We start from the raw sequence: 12,155 nt of genomic DNA, 5'->3' as shown, positions 1-12,155 counted from the left end.
CAAGTGATTAAACTCCTATATTACGTGGTGAAAAGGACATCCTGCTGTTGGAAGATGTGGCCATGTGATAATGATTATCTTTCCCCTTTTTATCTCTGCTTCCCTTAAAAATACACTATGCTGGGCAGCCCCGGTGGCTCAGAGGTTTAGCGCCACCTTCAGCCCAGGGTGTGATCCTGGAGACCCGGGATAGAGTCCTGCATCGGGCTCCCTGCATGGAGCCTGCTTCTCCCTCTGCCTGTGTCTCTGCCCCTCTCTGTGTCTCTCATGAATAAATAAATAAAATATTTTTTTAAAAAATACACTATGCCTTCTTTCCCTTATGCCTCACTTTTTCCTGGGCACAAGTCACTCGATAACTGAAAAGAATTCTATTTTTAATCTAACATCCTATTTAAAATACATTTTTGTTTGTCTCTTAGGAAAAAATGCTGCAAAGGGTATAAATTTGTTCTTGGACAATGCATCCCAGAAGGTATGTAATATAAAAGATTATGTCTTCTCACCTTGTTTGTGACTAACCCTTAGGTGTCTATAAAGTTCAGATGTACATAGAATGTATGTGGGTTATCTGCGTGTAATTTCAGGTTTCTCTGGCATTAAATTTTTCTAGCGCCTATTTGGTTACCCGTAGCATGTTCTAGCTAAATCATTACACAACTTATAGATTGAGTAATTCTCATATTTCAGGTTTTAAGCTGAAGGGGCTGTATTTCCCTAATCAGCATTTCATACACAGAACACAGGCATCCTCCCCGACCTCTCTGTGCTTTTCAGATGCTAGACTCAAAGCCCCTTCAAGCACTGTGCTCAGCCCAGCACTAAAGAGGCAGAGCAGTGTTAGACATGTATCCAGCCCTCAAGGCACATACCTGTCTATACCCCGTGGTATAGACAGCATGGAATCTGATCTGAATTTTAATTACATTTTCCATATTGCCTTAGTCCATTCTGGCTGCTGTAACAAAAATTCCATAATCTGGTAAACAACAAACATATATTTCTTATGTAATTCTGGAGGCTTAAGTCTAAGACCAAGACCCTGGAAAACCCTATGTCTGGTGAGAGCTTCCTGGTTCATAGATAGCCATCTTCTTGCTATGTCCTTATGGAGCAGAAGGGCAAGGGAGCTCTCTGGGGTTTCTTTTATAAATGCACCAGGTCCATTCATGAAGGCTCTACCCTCATGACCTATGTGCCTCCCAAAGGCCCCTTGGAGGTTAGGATTTCAACATACAAATTTCAAGAGGACACCAGGATTAAGTCTTAACACGCACCTATCTTCGTTTTTGTGGGAAGGTATTAGTACTTGACTCATGGTGGTTTTAAGAATATTACCACATGTGAAGTACTTGGAACAGAAACTGGCTCTTACTAGGCACTAGATGAATGGTGGTTCCTGCTCTTGTTTTTGATGATAACCACAACATGTGTGGCGGAGGCATTCAGGGAAGCAGTGTCTGGAACAGGCACGTAGCACAGAGGACCAGAGCAGTCAGAGGCGGTCTCAGGAAAGAGGAGGACCTAACTGATCAAGGAAGGCTGCCCAGAACCTGGACAAGCAGGAGGAAAAGAGCTGCAAAGGGTTCCCAGTGCCGATCCAGAAAACATGAACTATTTGGAGAGTGTGAGATTAGTTTGCCTGGGGCTGGGGAGAGAAGGCTGGGTAATGAGAAATAGGTTTCTTCACTGTCACCCAAGAAGCTAGGTCTCTGTGGACGACCAGGCTCCCGGCCAAGCCAGCTCATGTTGCTTTATCTCCTAGAAGGCAGTTTCTTTGTCTCAGCTGGAAATAAATGAATCCTCCCTGTGTATTGCTGTCTTCAGTGAAATGGTGGAAGAGGTCACCAAACCACTGCTGGGACCCCTGAGAGAGCTGCTTTAGGAAGGTTGGTTAGGAAATCACTTTACATATGATGGTTTATGTGGCCTTGGGCCTCTCTGAGACTGAATTTCTCACCGCCAGTCAATTCTGTTGGTTAGAACTTGGTGGGGGAACAAAAGACCCCACAAAGGTCAAAATAATTGCATTTTTTTATAAGCCAGCTTTTCTCCACCCGCAGCTGTGTCCTTTATATTTCAATTTGGCAGATACTAAGAAAACCAAGTTTGGGCCAGTCAGTGTAAGATCCCAGCTAAAGACCTTGCCCAACCTAAATAAAAACACATTACATGGGTACCACATACTTAGAGTTTCTTTAAATGTGAGGTCGTGTTTCAAACATCAGAGCCTGAAAGTAGTCTCCCTTCACCCTCAAGTGAGTCTGTGACACCTGTGATCAATGTAGCCTTGCCATAACTCTCTGCTGTGTTGGTGTCACTAGAACACTTAAGTGTTTTAATCTGTGAGAATAAAGGGGGAGAGGTCAAGTTCTCTTTAATCATAAAGATTTCCATTACCAGGAATGCAAAGTATAAAACTAAAATTTCAGAAAAGATAGTGTATTAGTTAGGATTGTTCAGAGAAACAGAGGGAGGTTTATTTAAAGGAATTACTTGACAAGATTTTGGAGGCTGGCAAATCAGAAGTCCCTAGGTTAGGCTGGAGACCCCGAAGAAAGTCGCAATTTGAGTCAGAAGGCCGTCTACCCCCAAAATTCCCTCTTCCTTGGGGAAGTCTTTTTTCTATTAAGGCCTTCAACTGATTGAAAGGGTCCACCAACATTTTCGAGGGCAACCTGCTTTATTCAGACTCTACTGAATAAAATGTTGATCCCATCTTAAAAAAAAAAAAAAAGATCTCCATGGAAACATTTAGAATATGCTCGACCCAGTATCTCTGTATGGTGATCTGGTCACATTGACACATAAAATTAGCCATCACAGGTAGTGAAGAGACTAGAATTTTTAAACAAATATGCTGAGTAGAAGCTGCAGTTTAGAAGAGTGTTGTTGCCTCAATTGTCGCCCTAAGGTAGAAGTCAACAACCTATGGCCAAATCTGACCCACTGCCTATCTTTGTAAATAAAGCTTTATTGAAACACGAGCACACTCATGCACTTGTGTATTACCTAGGCTGCTTTTGCTCTGCCACAGCAGAGCTGAGTAGTGGTTGCCAACCAGATATATTTTGCCAAGCCCTGCTGTATTATTTTGATTGGCTAGGTGATAGAATAATCTGATTTGTTCTAGTTCAACAGTTATTAATTGAGCATAAACTGTCGGAAGAGAGTAGTGCCAGTTACTCCAGGGGACACAGCCCTTGCCAGATACCCAAACGCTCATAAGAGCTACTCATAAAGGAAGCAGAAGAGCAGGTTAAGCTTTTACTGTGTGTCGGGCACTGTGCTTAGTGCATCATCCAAGCTAACCTTCATAAAAGCACCATAAGGTCAGGATTACTGTCACCCCTAGTTTATAGGTGAGAGGATGAGGCTTAAAGGACTTGAAGTCACAGAGATAGTCGCAGTCTTGGGAGGGCTGGGTGCAGAACCCATACTCTTCATCATAATGCTGCATGCCTCCTGGCCGGGGGCCTGGGACAGAGTAGGCATTCTGCAAAAAAGGCAGAGAATGGGAGCAAGAGAAAGAAACGTATAGAGCAGGAAACATTGGCTGCCTAGAGGGGATACTGAATTAAGGAAACCAGGTTTGACCAAGAACACCCACAGGAAAAGCAGGCCTGGCATCACAGTTATAGGGCAAAGGATGGAGCACGGGCAGCATTCTGGGTCATCATGAGAATGGCGTGACCCTCGCCACGCTGACCCCGACTGCACTAGAGGCTGACAGGCCCGTGCACTCCACCGTCCTGTGCGGCAGAGCAGAGCCAGGCTGACTCCGCATCCGAGGATCATTCATCTGTCAGCGCCCGGGGAAGATAGCCCAGTGATGCAGATGCTGGATCTAGTGTGGAGGTAAAGGTGCAGCCTGAGCTCCTGACTCAGAGCCACATCCCTTCAGAGGCTCATTAAAGATCAGTTTGTAAGGACTGGGAGGAGGACAGGCTCTAATTCTTTTCAAGTAATAGGGCTTCCAGAGCTCTCCAGCTGTTCCCAGCTCCTCCTGGGAACAGGACCGAGCCCCGGCACGCACACACACACCCCTGCAGGGCACAAAGGCACCAACCCTGCATCACTCACACGCGTTCCAAAGCCTCCCTCACGCTCCTCCTAGCCTGCGTGACTTCAGCCCTCGCTCCCACATTATGGTGCCCACGCCCCGCACCAGGGCCAGCTGTTCTTCAGGGCTCATCTGGAAGAAATTCCCTGTCTGGACCACAGCTGGTGAAAAAGACCAGACAGGACCCCAGGTACTGCTGCACAGCCTGGCCATCTAGAGCATCTTGGCTTTCTAGATGAGTGGCGGACCCCAGGAGATGAGGAGGTGACCTGGGGAAGCATCACAGGTGACGTCTGCCTTCAACCATGGCCAGGCCGAGCACCAAGTTCCCCATCATGGGACTTTCAAGAGTTAGGGCCCGTCCAAACGTGAAGTTCCCCAGCAGGCTGCAGCCCAATCAGGTCTGGCCCAGGCCCAGGCCCAGGCCCAGGGTCACCGCCTGGGCTGCTAAAGGACTGTGGCCGACGTGAGCTCATGCTTGTCTTTTTCAGATTACGACGTGTGTGCCGAGGCTCCCTGTGAACAGCAGTGCACAGATAACTTCGGCCGAGTGCTGTGTACCTGCTACCCCGGGTACCGCTACGACCGGGAGCGACACCGGAGGCGCGAGAAGCCCTACTGCCTGGGTATGTTGGCATCGCAGGCCGATTTCCCAGCTCCTGGGGTGGTGATTCTGTCCTTTGTTGGATAGTCCCCATCACTGTGGACCAGCTCCCCGGAGCTGCTTTGACCTTCAGTTCTCCCCTTAGGTCCAGATACTCAGCGTCGTGCTAGCTGTCACTGCCTTTCGCTGTGACTGATCCAACAAGCCGTGGCCAAGGCATTCTTCAGGGAGCTGGTCCCAGTCGGATCCTAATAGGCAGTGAGATATGAGGGCAGGAGAAAGGGAACATTAGCAAGTGAAAACGAGAACAATGTCAAACAGAATATAAGTGGGCAGGAACATAAAAACACAGAGAGCCAGGAACCCACATGTTCCCAAAGACCAGGCGGAGTGGCTGGGAACGAGGGAGGGGCCGTGTGGCAGGCAGATTGGAAGTGGGTCAGAGGAGCTACAGCCGGCCACCTGGACCACAGCTGGGGGAGCCTAGCACCGTCCCTCCCCCCCTCCCCAGTGGGCTTTCCGGCCATGCCCTCTGCGAGGGTGATGATAACTGTCCCCTGGGGCCACGCGTTTTGAAGCATGGTCAGCCTGTGGCTAACCTGCCTCGGAAACATCTGCAGTTCTTGCATTTAAAAAAAGATGCCTGGCCTGGCCTCCAGAGCCTGAGGGCGGATCCAGAAATCTGCTTTTATACAATTGTCTCTAGTGACTCCCGTGCAGGGCCAAGTTTGAGGACCAGCTGGAGGATGAACCGAGGAGCCAGGTGGTCCCAAGTGGAGAATAAGCGAGCAGTGATGCGCGCCCCCCTTCTCTGCCCCAGCTGGGGCTCCAGAGAGCACTGTGGAAGAGAAGTTCTAGGCCTTAGCCTCCTAGCCTCTCCCCCAGTGGCTCCTGTGGTAGCACCCCACCCCCCAGAGAAGAGGATCGAGACCACAAAGTGCCTGCCGCGGGGCCCAGTGTGCCTCCTACAGAGAGCGCGGCGCACGTTCTGTTCCCCTGAGGTTCCAGGCACAGGGCTTCTCCTTTCAGTTTGCAGAGCTACAAGCTTCGGTACTCCCTACCTCCCATCTGGGGATCCACAAAACTGGCATTCTGCCAAGAATTCCATCTATTTCTCTCCTTTCACCCTCCTCCTCCCTCCTCCGGACAGAGAGGCAGCTTCACACTTAGGTTTAGGGCAGAGGCACGAGAAGAAAAGTGTTCAGCCTGAGGAATTGCAGAGGTGAATCCTCTGTGACACGTAGTCCGCAGATGACATAGTACCTGCTGCCGGGGCACGTGTAGCTGGCCGCACACGGGGGCTGCCACGGGGGGGGGGGGGGGCCCGGCGCAGAGAGCGGCACTGCAGGACGTGCAGGGCTGAGCTCTGTGCATCTGCCACGTGGGCACAGTCAGGACTAAGTGTCATGTGCCCCCTCCTCCCCCACTGCCATCTGATGTCTTCAACCAGGGAGCAGGAAGCAGACTGGGGCCTCGCTCCCTCCCCTGGTGGGAAACAGTTTTGCTTCCGCCCCACTCGGTAAGGGGGCAAGTCTGTGATGTGCACGGTGTCTGTGGACTCTGACGGGTCCCGTGATGGATGGTGTCATGGCTCGTTGCCACAGCTGCCCAGCAGTCCGTCTGGATCACTGATGACACCAAAATTTCCTGGGAAAACTCTCCATTAGACCCATTGGGACTATTGTTTTTTTCCCCCAGAAGTGGCTTTTCCCAGGTTTCATTACATCTCTTAACTGGGAAGGAGCCAGTCCTAACTGACCTTGGGTCACCATCCTGCTGCTCAGAACCAAGAGCCATAAAGGGGTGGGGGAGACCCTCGGGCCCCAGGGGTCCTTGCAGAAAAGCCTGGCTCTGATGCTTGCTCTTCAAAGAGTGTTGCCCTCAATTGTCTCATTGCCTCTTCCGAGGAGCCCAGCCCAGTATTTCGGGCCGGTGTCATCATCATGTTTTGTAGATGGGAATTTCGAAGGCTAGTAACACCTGCCCCAAGCCACACGACTTGGTGGTGGCAAAGCCACAACCGGAAACCCCATCACTGATCAGCTTGCCACCATGGGGACACTGCTCGAGGCCTCACCGTCATGCTGGCTCCTATGTCTAGTGTCCTGCTCTAGTCCAGCCTTCTCTGATTGAGGCTGGCAAAGTGCCCTCGGCAAGCATCCACGGGACAGCCACACCTAATGCCACCTGTCGTGTTGGAAGAGAGGTCTCTGAAACAGCATTCTCTGCCTTTGGTCCAAACCCAGATATCGACGAGTGTGCCACCAGCAACGAGACGCTGTGTGCACACATGTGCATCAACACCGTGGGCAGCTACCGCTGTGAATGCCGGGAGGGTTACATCCAGGAGGACGATGGGAGAACGTGCACCAGGGGAGACAAATACCCCAACGACACCGGTGAGTAGTGCAGACAGTGTTACCCCCATAGATAGGAAGCCCCTGGGAGCCCACCAGGGTGTTTAGCCACTGACATTAATTCGTGGGCCAGCTTGAAAATTGGCAAAAGAAAGGGAGCGGCGGGCAGGAAGGGGCACTTGCATGAATATTGGCAGGTGGGATCTGGGTAGGAGGGGGGGTAGCGCACATCACGTCGAGCCCCAGTGGAGCAAAGCCTGTTAGCAGTGAGGACTGCGAGCTGGCGTGTATCGGGAAGCTCTCCACCGAGTGGAGGTGGTGTGCTCATGCAGAAGGCAGTAGAACTTAGCTGCGTGCAGAGACCAAACTCAGATGACCAGAGAAGAGCCCAGAACCCTGTGTTCTGAGAGAACGGGCGAGCGATAGGAAACATTTCTGCATCACGTAACCATGTATATCAATGCCGCTTAACGTACAGCCCAGGCCTTATGCCTGCCTAGAACCATGCGTTCCTCGGTTCATGATTGGATGAAAACACAAGTTGGGTCTTTAGCCATTTCTATACCCATTTCATAGACATTTTGTCTAAATCTAACGATCAATGCTTGTGTTTTGCCTTATTTTCCTAATTGGTTTTTATTGTGTTTTGCAAATACGGTCCACAGTGGGGTGCAACAGTGTTAAAAGCTGGCCTTCGCAGAGTTTGGGCAGCTGATCTGCACGGCGTCACCCCGAATGAGCTGATGTGTCTGTCACTCAGCGATGTGATCAGCTCCAATGTTGGGTTACGCCTTTAAGTCTGGAGGAAGGAGCCCTCGTGCTCCTGTATCCGACACTCACAGGCCGGGAGGCTGCTCCCATCTTCGTGTGCTCGAGGCCCAGCTCTTCCCCGCCTCCCTCGGCAGGGGAGGTGGCGGGATGCTGTCGTCGGGAGAGGCTGGCTGGGCCTTGGGCCGTGTCTGACCCTGGAGGAGCAGGGCGCCCTGGGCAGATCACATGGACCAAGAGGGAAGGGGATGGGAAGGCCAAAGGGTCTGAGCCCCCAGGAGATGGTTCTTGGGTGTATCCTGAAATTTGCCATCAGCTGAGGACAGCGAACAGCTGCGCGACAGCTGCCTCGCATGGAAAATCTACAAAGCAAAATTCTGAGAACAAGCGGGTTGAGTCATGAGGAAGCCACCATATTAGAAGTAGATGCAAAATGCGTCTGGAGCCAGCCCAGGATGGGGCAATCTGGAATAATGTGAATGAATCAGAGGGCTTGGTGACACTTCTTCAAGTCTAAAGCATGCAGGGCCTGCGTGCCCAGAGGTGCCTAAAGCAAGGGTGAACAGTCTTTTTGGCAGATGGGTTGATTGAGGAAAAATATTTGCAGGCCCTTTTTGGTTTTTTAATTCAAAATTAAAACCAGTTCATTTTTGTCCCATGGTGGAGGAGGGGCAGGGCTTGCAACTTACCCATTTGATCGTCTCCTTTGTTGAGAGGGAGATAATCCTTTGACAAATGAGGGGCAGCCTTATAGCCGCTGACATTAATTCGTGGGCCAACTTGAAAATTAGCAACACCAAAGCAGTTTTCTAAGTTTTGATTTTGGAATTGCATTTCCAGCTATGCTCTGAGCCAGGAAGCACAGGGGCTGTGCGGGCAACTCGGCCTGGCACCTCCTGGTCTCTTTGCCTTACATTTCTTTTCAGACGAACCCTATTTACTGGGGCGTGAGGGGCAGCGCTGAGCAACCCAACGTAGACCTTAACCATCAGAAACCACAACAAACACTTCCTACGTAACTGTCACGGTGGGGTTAGAGAGGAGGGATCTCCAAATACAAGACCTGGCCTCACCCATGAGTGGTTCCCACCTGGTGGGGTGGGCTGGGGTGGTCTGTCCGGAGACCTGGCCTCTAACTAACAGAACCAGAGAAGCTGGATGGACCTTCCAGAGACAATGTAAGAGTTTTACACTGAAGTGCACCTGTTCTATGGTCCCAGATGGCCTCCCTGTGTGGTACCCTAGGGAGGGCTCTTGCCAGAGCCCCGGGACAAGGTGGGCCTGGTGGGCCTCACCTCCTGCCCTGTGCTTTGGCAGTGTAGACCCAGATGGAGGCCCAGCAACAGAGCCAGATGCAAGAAGTCCTCCCGGAGTCTTTAAATGTAGCCATCTATTGTGCTAGGTCGGTCCTCCAACCATAGTCCTCTGCTTCCTTCCCTGAAAAATGAATTGGGACTATTTAAACATTTTGGGTATGACACACAAAGTTTTAGTCTGAGACACCAAGTTTGAGAGATCAAGAATTTTAAGTGAGGATCAGTTAGACTTTCAGGGCTGAGAATTCTGGGAAAAACTGAAGCAGTTGTAACTTATAAGGTATGTCGATATGCAACTTTTTTTCGCACCTTCTCTCATATTCCTTTCACTTAAAGATGACCTGTTTTTATCTCCTCCATTTATTACAGCATGTCCCCACATTGCATTCTACTTAGCTTTGGGGTCTCGTGAGCTGCTAATAAGCCTTTCTTTCGTTAGAAGCATCTGCATTCAAATGTTTGGCGAAGAACACGTTCTGCGCCCACTTAAGGCTTTATGGGCCAAGTGCATGAGACGCTCAAAGAGATTGTCTTCGTCAAAAATGTTAATTTTGATCAAGCCTGAATTTCCCCCAGATTATTAAGAAAGGCCTATAAACATCTCACAGACAATAGTGTCCTGAAAAATACAATTTGGAAAATTCTAACTTATTAACATCAAAGGCCTGAAGCCCTGGGGTTGGACTTGGTAGGTCAGGGGCTTGGCTTTCAGGCAAAGACGTCTTCATCACCAGGTGAAGCAGCCGAAAGTCCAGAGGGAAGCCATTTGCTGCAGATTGCAGGGGATCTGATGCACAAAAAGAGGGCAGGACTCCTCCATCCTGCTATACTCAGAGACCATTTGTCCCTGTTTTAGAGTGACTTCAATGGGAGGTGTCTTTCTGTTTGATTAGTGGTTATACCCTTGAGCTGTATTGTCACACAAAACTCATTTACAGATGAGCCTAGACTGCAAAATCCCTTTTCTCCTCTCTCCATCCTCTGTCCAGTATAACAGCTACAAATAGTTTAAAAAAAAAAAAAAAAAAAAAAAGCTAAAACAGCACTGTCTGTTGAATCACACTCCCTGCCGCCAACACCAGCATTAGAAACAGAATTTCTCAGTATTTTTCAGTTACCAGTGCCTATTGAAGTCACCACACATGCACATAGGTCTAGCATTTGTTTTTAGTATTTTACTAAGAAAAACATTCCAACTCCAGTAACCAAGGACATCAGGAGCCTAGGAGAAGAGGAAACCAGACCCATAATTAAAATTATGAGCAAGGACAGGAATGTCATATGCCCTGAATGTTAGAATTGTAACTCAAGCGATGGGCCACTGAGAAGGTGGGGGGCTGGCTTTGATGGTGCTGGCAACAAAAAGCAAGTGCCCTGGATGTGTTTCTTTGACAACTGCGATGCCGTGGAAAGTTCCTTGGCTTGGAGGTCAGGAGAGCTGGCAGCCAGAGCTGCTTCAGTATTAACCTCTGGTTGTCACTGGTTGGAGCACTGAATTGAGAGTAGGTTCCAGGCCCCAGCTTCCTGCTCTGTAGGAAGAACAAGAACATTGGGCTGGATGAGCTCTGAAGACCCCCCCCTGTCCTCACACATCTCTTCCACAATGTGGTGGGATATAGCGTGAGTCACATAAGCCCGGCCAGCCCTGTGAGCCCTGGTGTGGTCCTCATTTCTTTGTCCTCTGTCCCAGCGAGTGCCAAGGTTTCAAGACCTAAGCCGAGAACTTTCCTTACAATATCTAAAAGATGAATAATTAACATCCAGGTACTCAGCTCAGCAACAGGAAAAGTGAGGGGCCGGACGAGCCAGGCACCTAGAACATCACAGCCAGCTGAGCAGCTTCATCTGTTTAGGACTCATTAATACCTAATATTTCATCATGGTTATTTATTTTTTGATGAAGAGATAATGATTATTGAATACAAACACGTGATCTAAAACCTTTCCCCCTCCTTTAAAAAAAAAAAAAACCTTTTATTGTCCAACGTCTGTGACATTATAGTCAGAGGAATTTAAGATCAAACACAGCCTCAGCTCGCCATTAGAGAAGCGTGTGGAGAGCAGAGGGGCCTGGCCTCGAAAGTGCCCCCGACAGTTGAAAGGTTGCCATGTACACACAGGCATGGTGACACAAGCTGTCTGGCTACTAGGCAGGAATGGCATGCTCAGTCACTTTCTTTCTTTGAAAATATGTAGCTGGAGCCAGTTTAGGCACTCCAGGGAGTCTGTGTGGCACAGATGGGGAGACAAATTAAGGACATGTTGGCTCCGTAGTAATTAGCTTACTGCTCTATTTTTCAACTTTTGTTTACTTTCTGATAGAGTGACCATGACCCCCAGCGTCCCTTAGTACAGTGTCAGGGATGGCCAGGTGTTTCATGTAACTTTCAAGTGCCACTAATCCATAGATCAGTGGTTCTCAACCTGGGGAGCTTTAAGTGCTGATACTGTTCCCTGGCTACACACCCCAGATGAGTGGGGTGCAACATAGTGGGAATTTTTTTAACACCCACCCCTGCCAGCCACCACCACCAAGTGGTTATAATGTGCCACCAGCATTGAGAACTGCTGCCAGGGCACAGACCTCCGCACCCAGCTTTTAAAAACAAACCTGCTTTGTTCGTTTGTGACGTTGCCCGTATGAAATATGTTGAGAACATCCTTGAGTTTATTGAAATATTACTAACACAGTATCTAAGGAACTTTATTTCTAAGGCTTTTGACGGATTGCCTGCTCGAAGGGAGTAAAAATTAGAGCTCTCTGCCCCCATGTGGCTAATCAATAATAATGCACCTTTGAAACCTGAACTGGTTGGAGCACAACGTTGAGCAATCCCTCACGGGGGCACGGACACAGTGAGATGCTCGGTGACTACAGCATGAATTGAGAGCACTGAAACCATGCAAAATCAGATGTCTCCCCAGATTTCTAAATGAATTAACATAGCATACACAGGATTCTCTTAGCTCCACACTTGACATTACTGTAGACAAGCTGCGGGATAGACGAGCCCCAATTCAGAACAGATTGCACGTTCCAGGCCTAT

At 49.3% G+C, this 12,155-nt stretch overlaps 1 protein-coding gene across 1 annotated transcript in view; it reads left to right on the top strand.

The window, feature by feature from the left end:
* CCBE1 (collagen and calcium binding EGF domains 1) overlaps nt 1–12,155 on the top strand; it is a 234,349-nt gene that overhangs the window by 200,847 nt on the left and 21,347 nt on the right. Inside the window, exons 3-5 of the mRNA XM_072758011.1 lie at nt 423–475; nt 4,555–4,689; nt 6,914–7,066. Of these exons, the coding sequence (XP_072614112.1) occupies nt 423–475; nt 4,555–4,689; nt 6,914–7,066 (341 nt within the window). The remainder of the gene's footprint in view (nt 1–422; nt 476–4,554; nt 4,690–6,913; nt 7,067–12,155) is intronic.

The sequence above is a fragment of the Vulpes vulpes genome, chromosome 5, assembly GCF_048418805.1.
Source record: "Vulpes vulpes isolate BD-2025 chromosome 5, VulVul3, whole genome shotgun sequence".
Lineage (NCBI taxonomy): Eukaryota > Metazoa > Chordata > Mammalia > Carnivora > Canidae > Vulpes > Vulpes vulpes.
The sequence above is the reverse complement of the archived record's forward strand: the minus strand, read 5'-3'. Positions and strand labels throughout refer to the sequence as shown.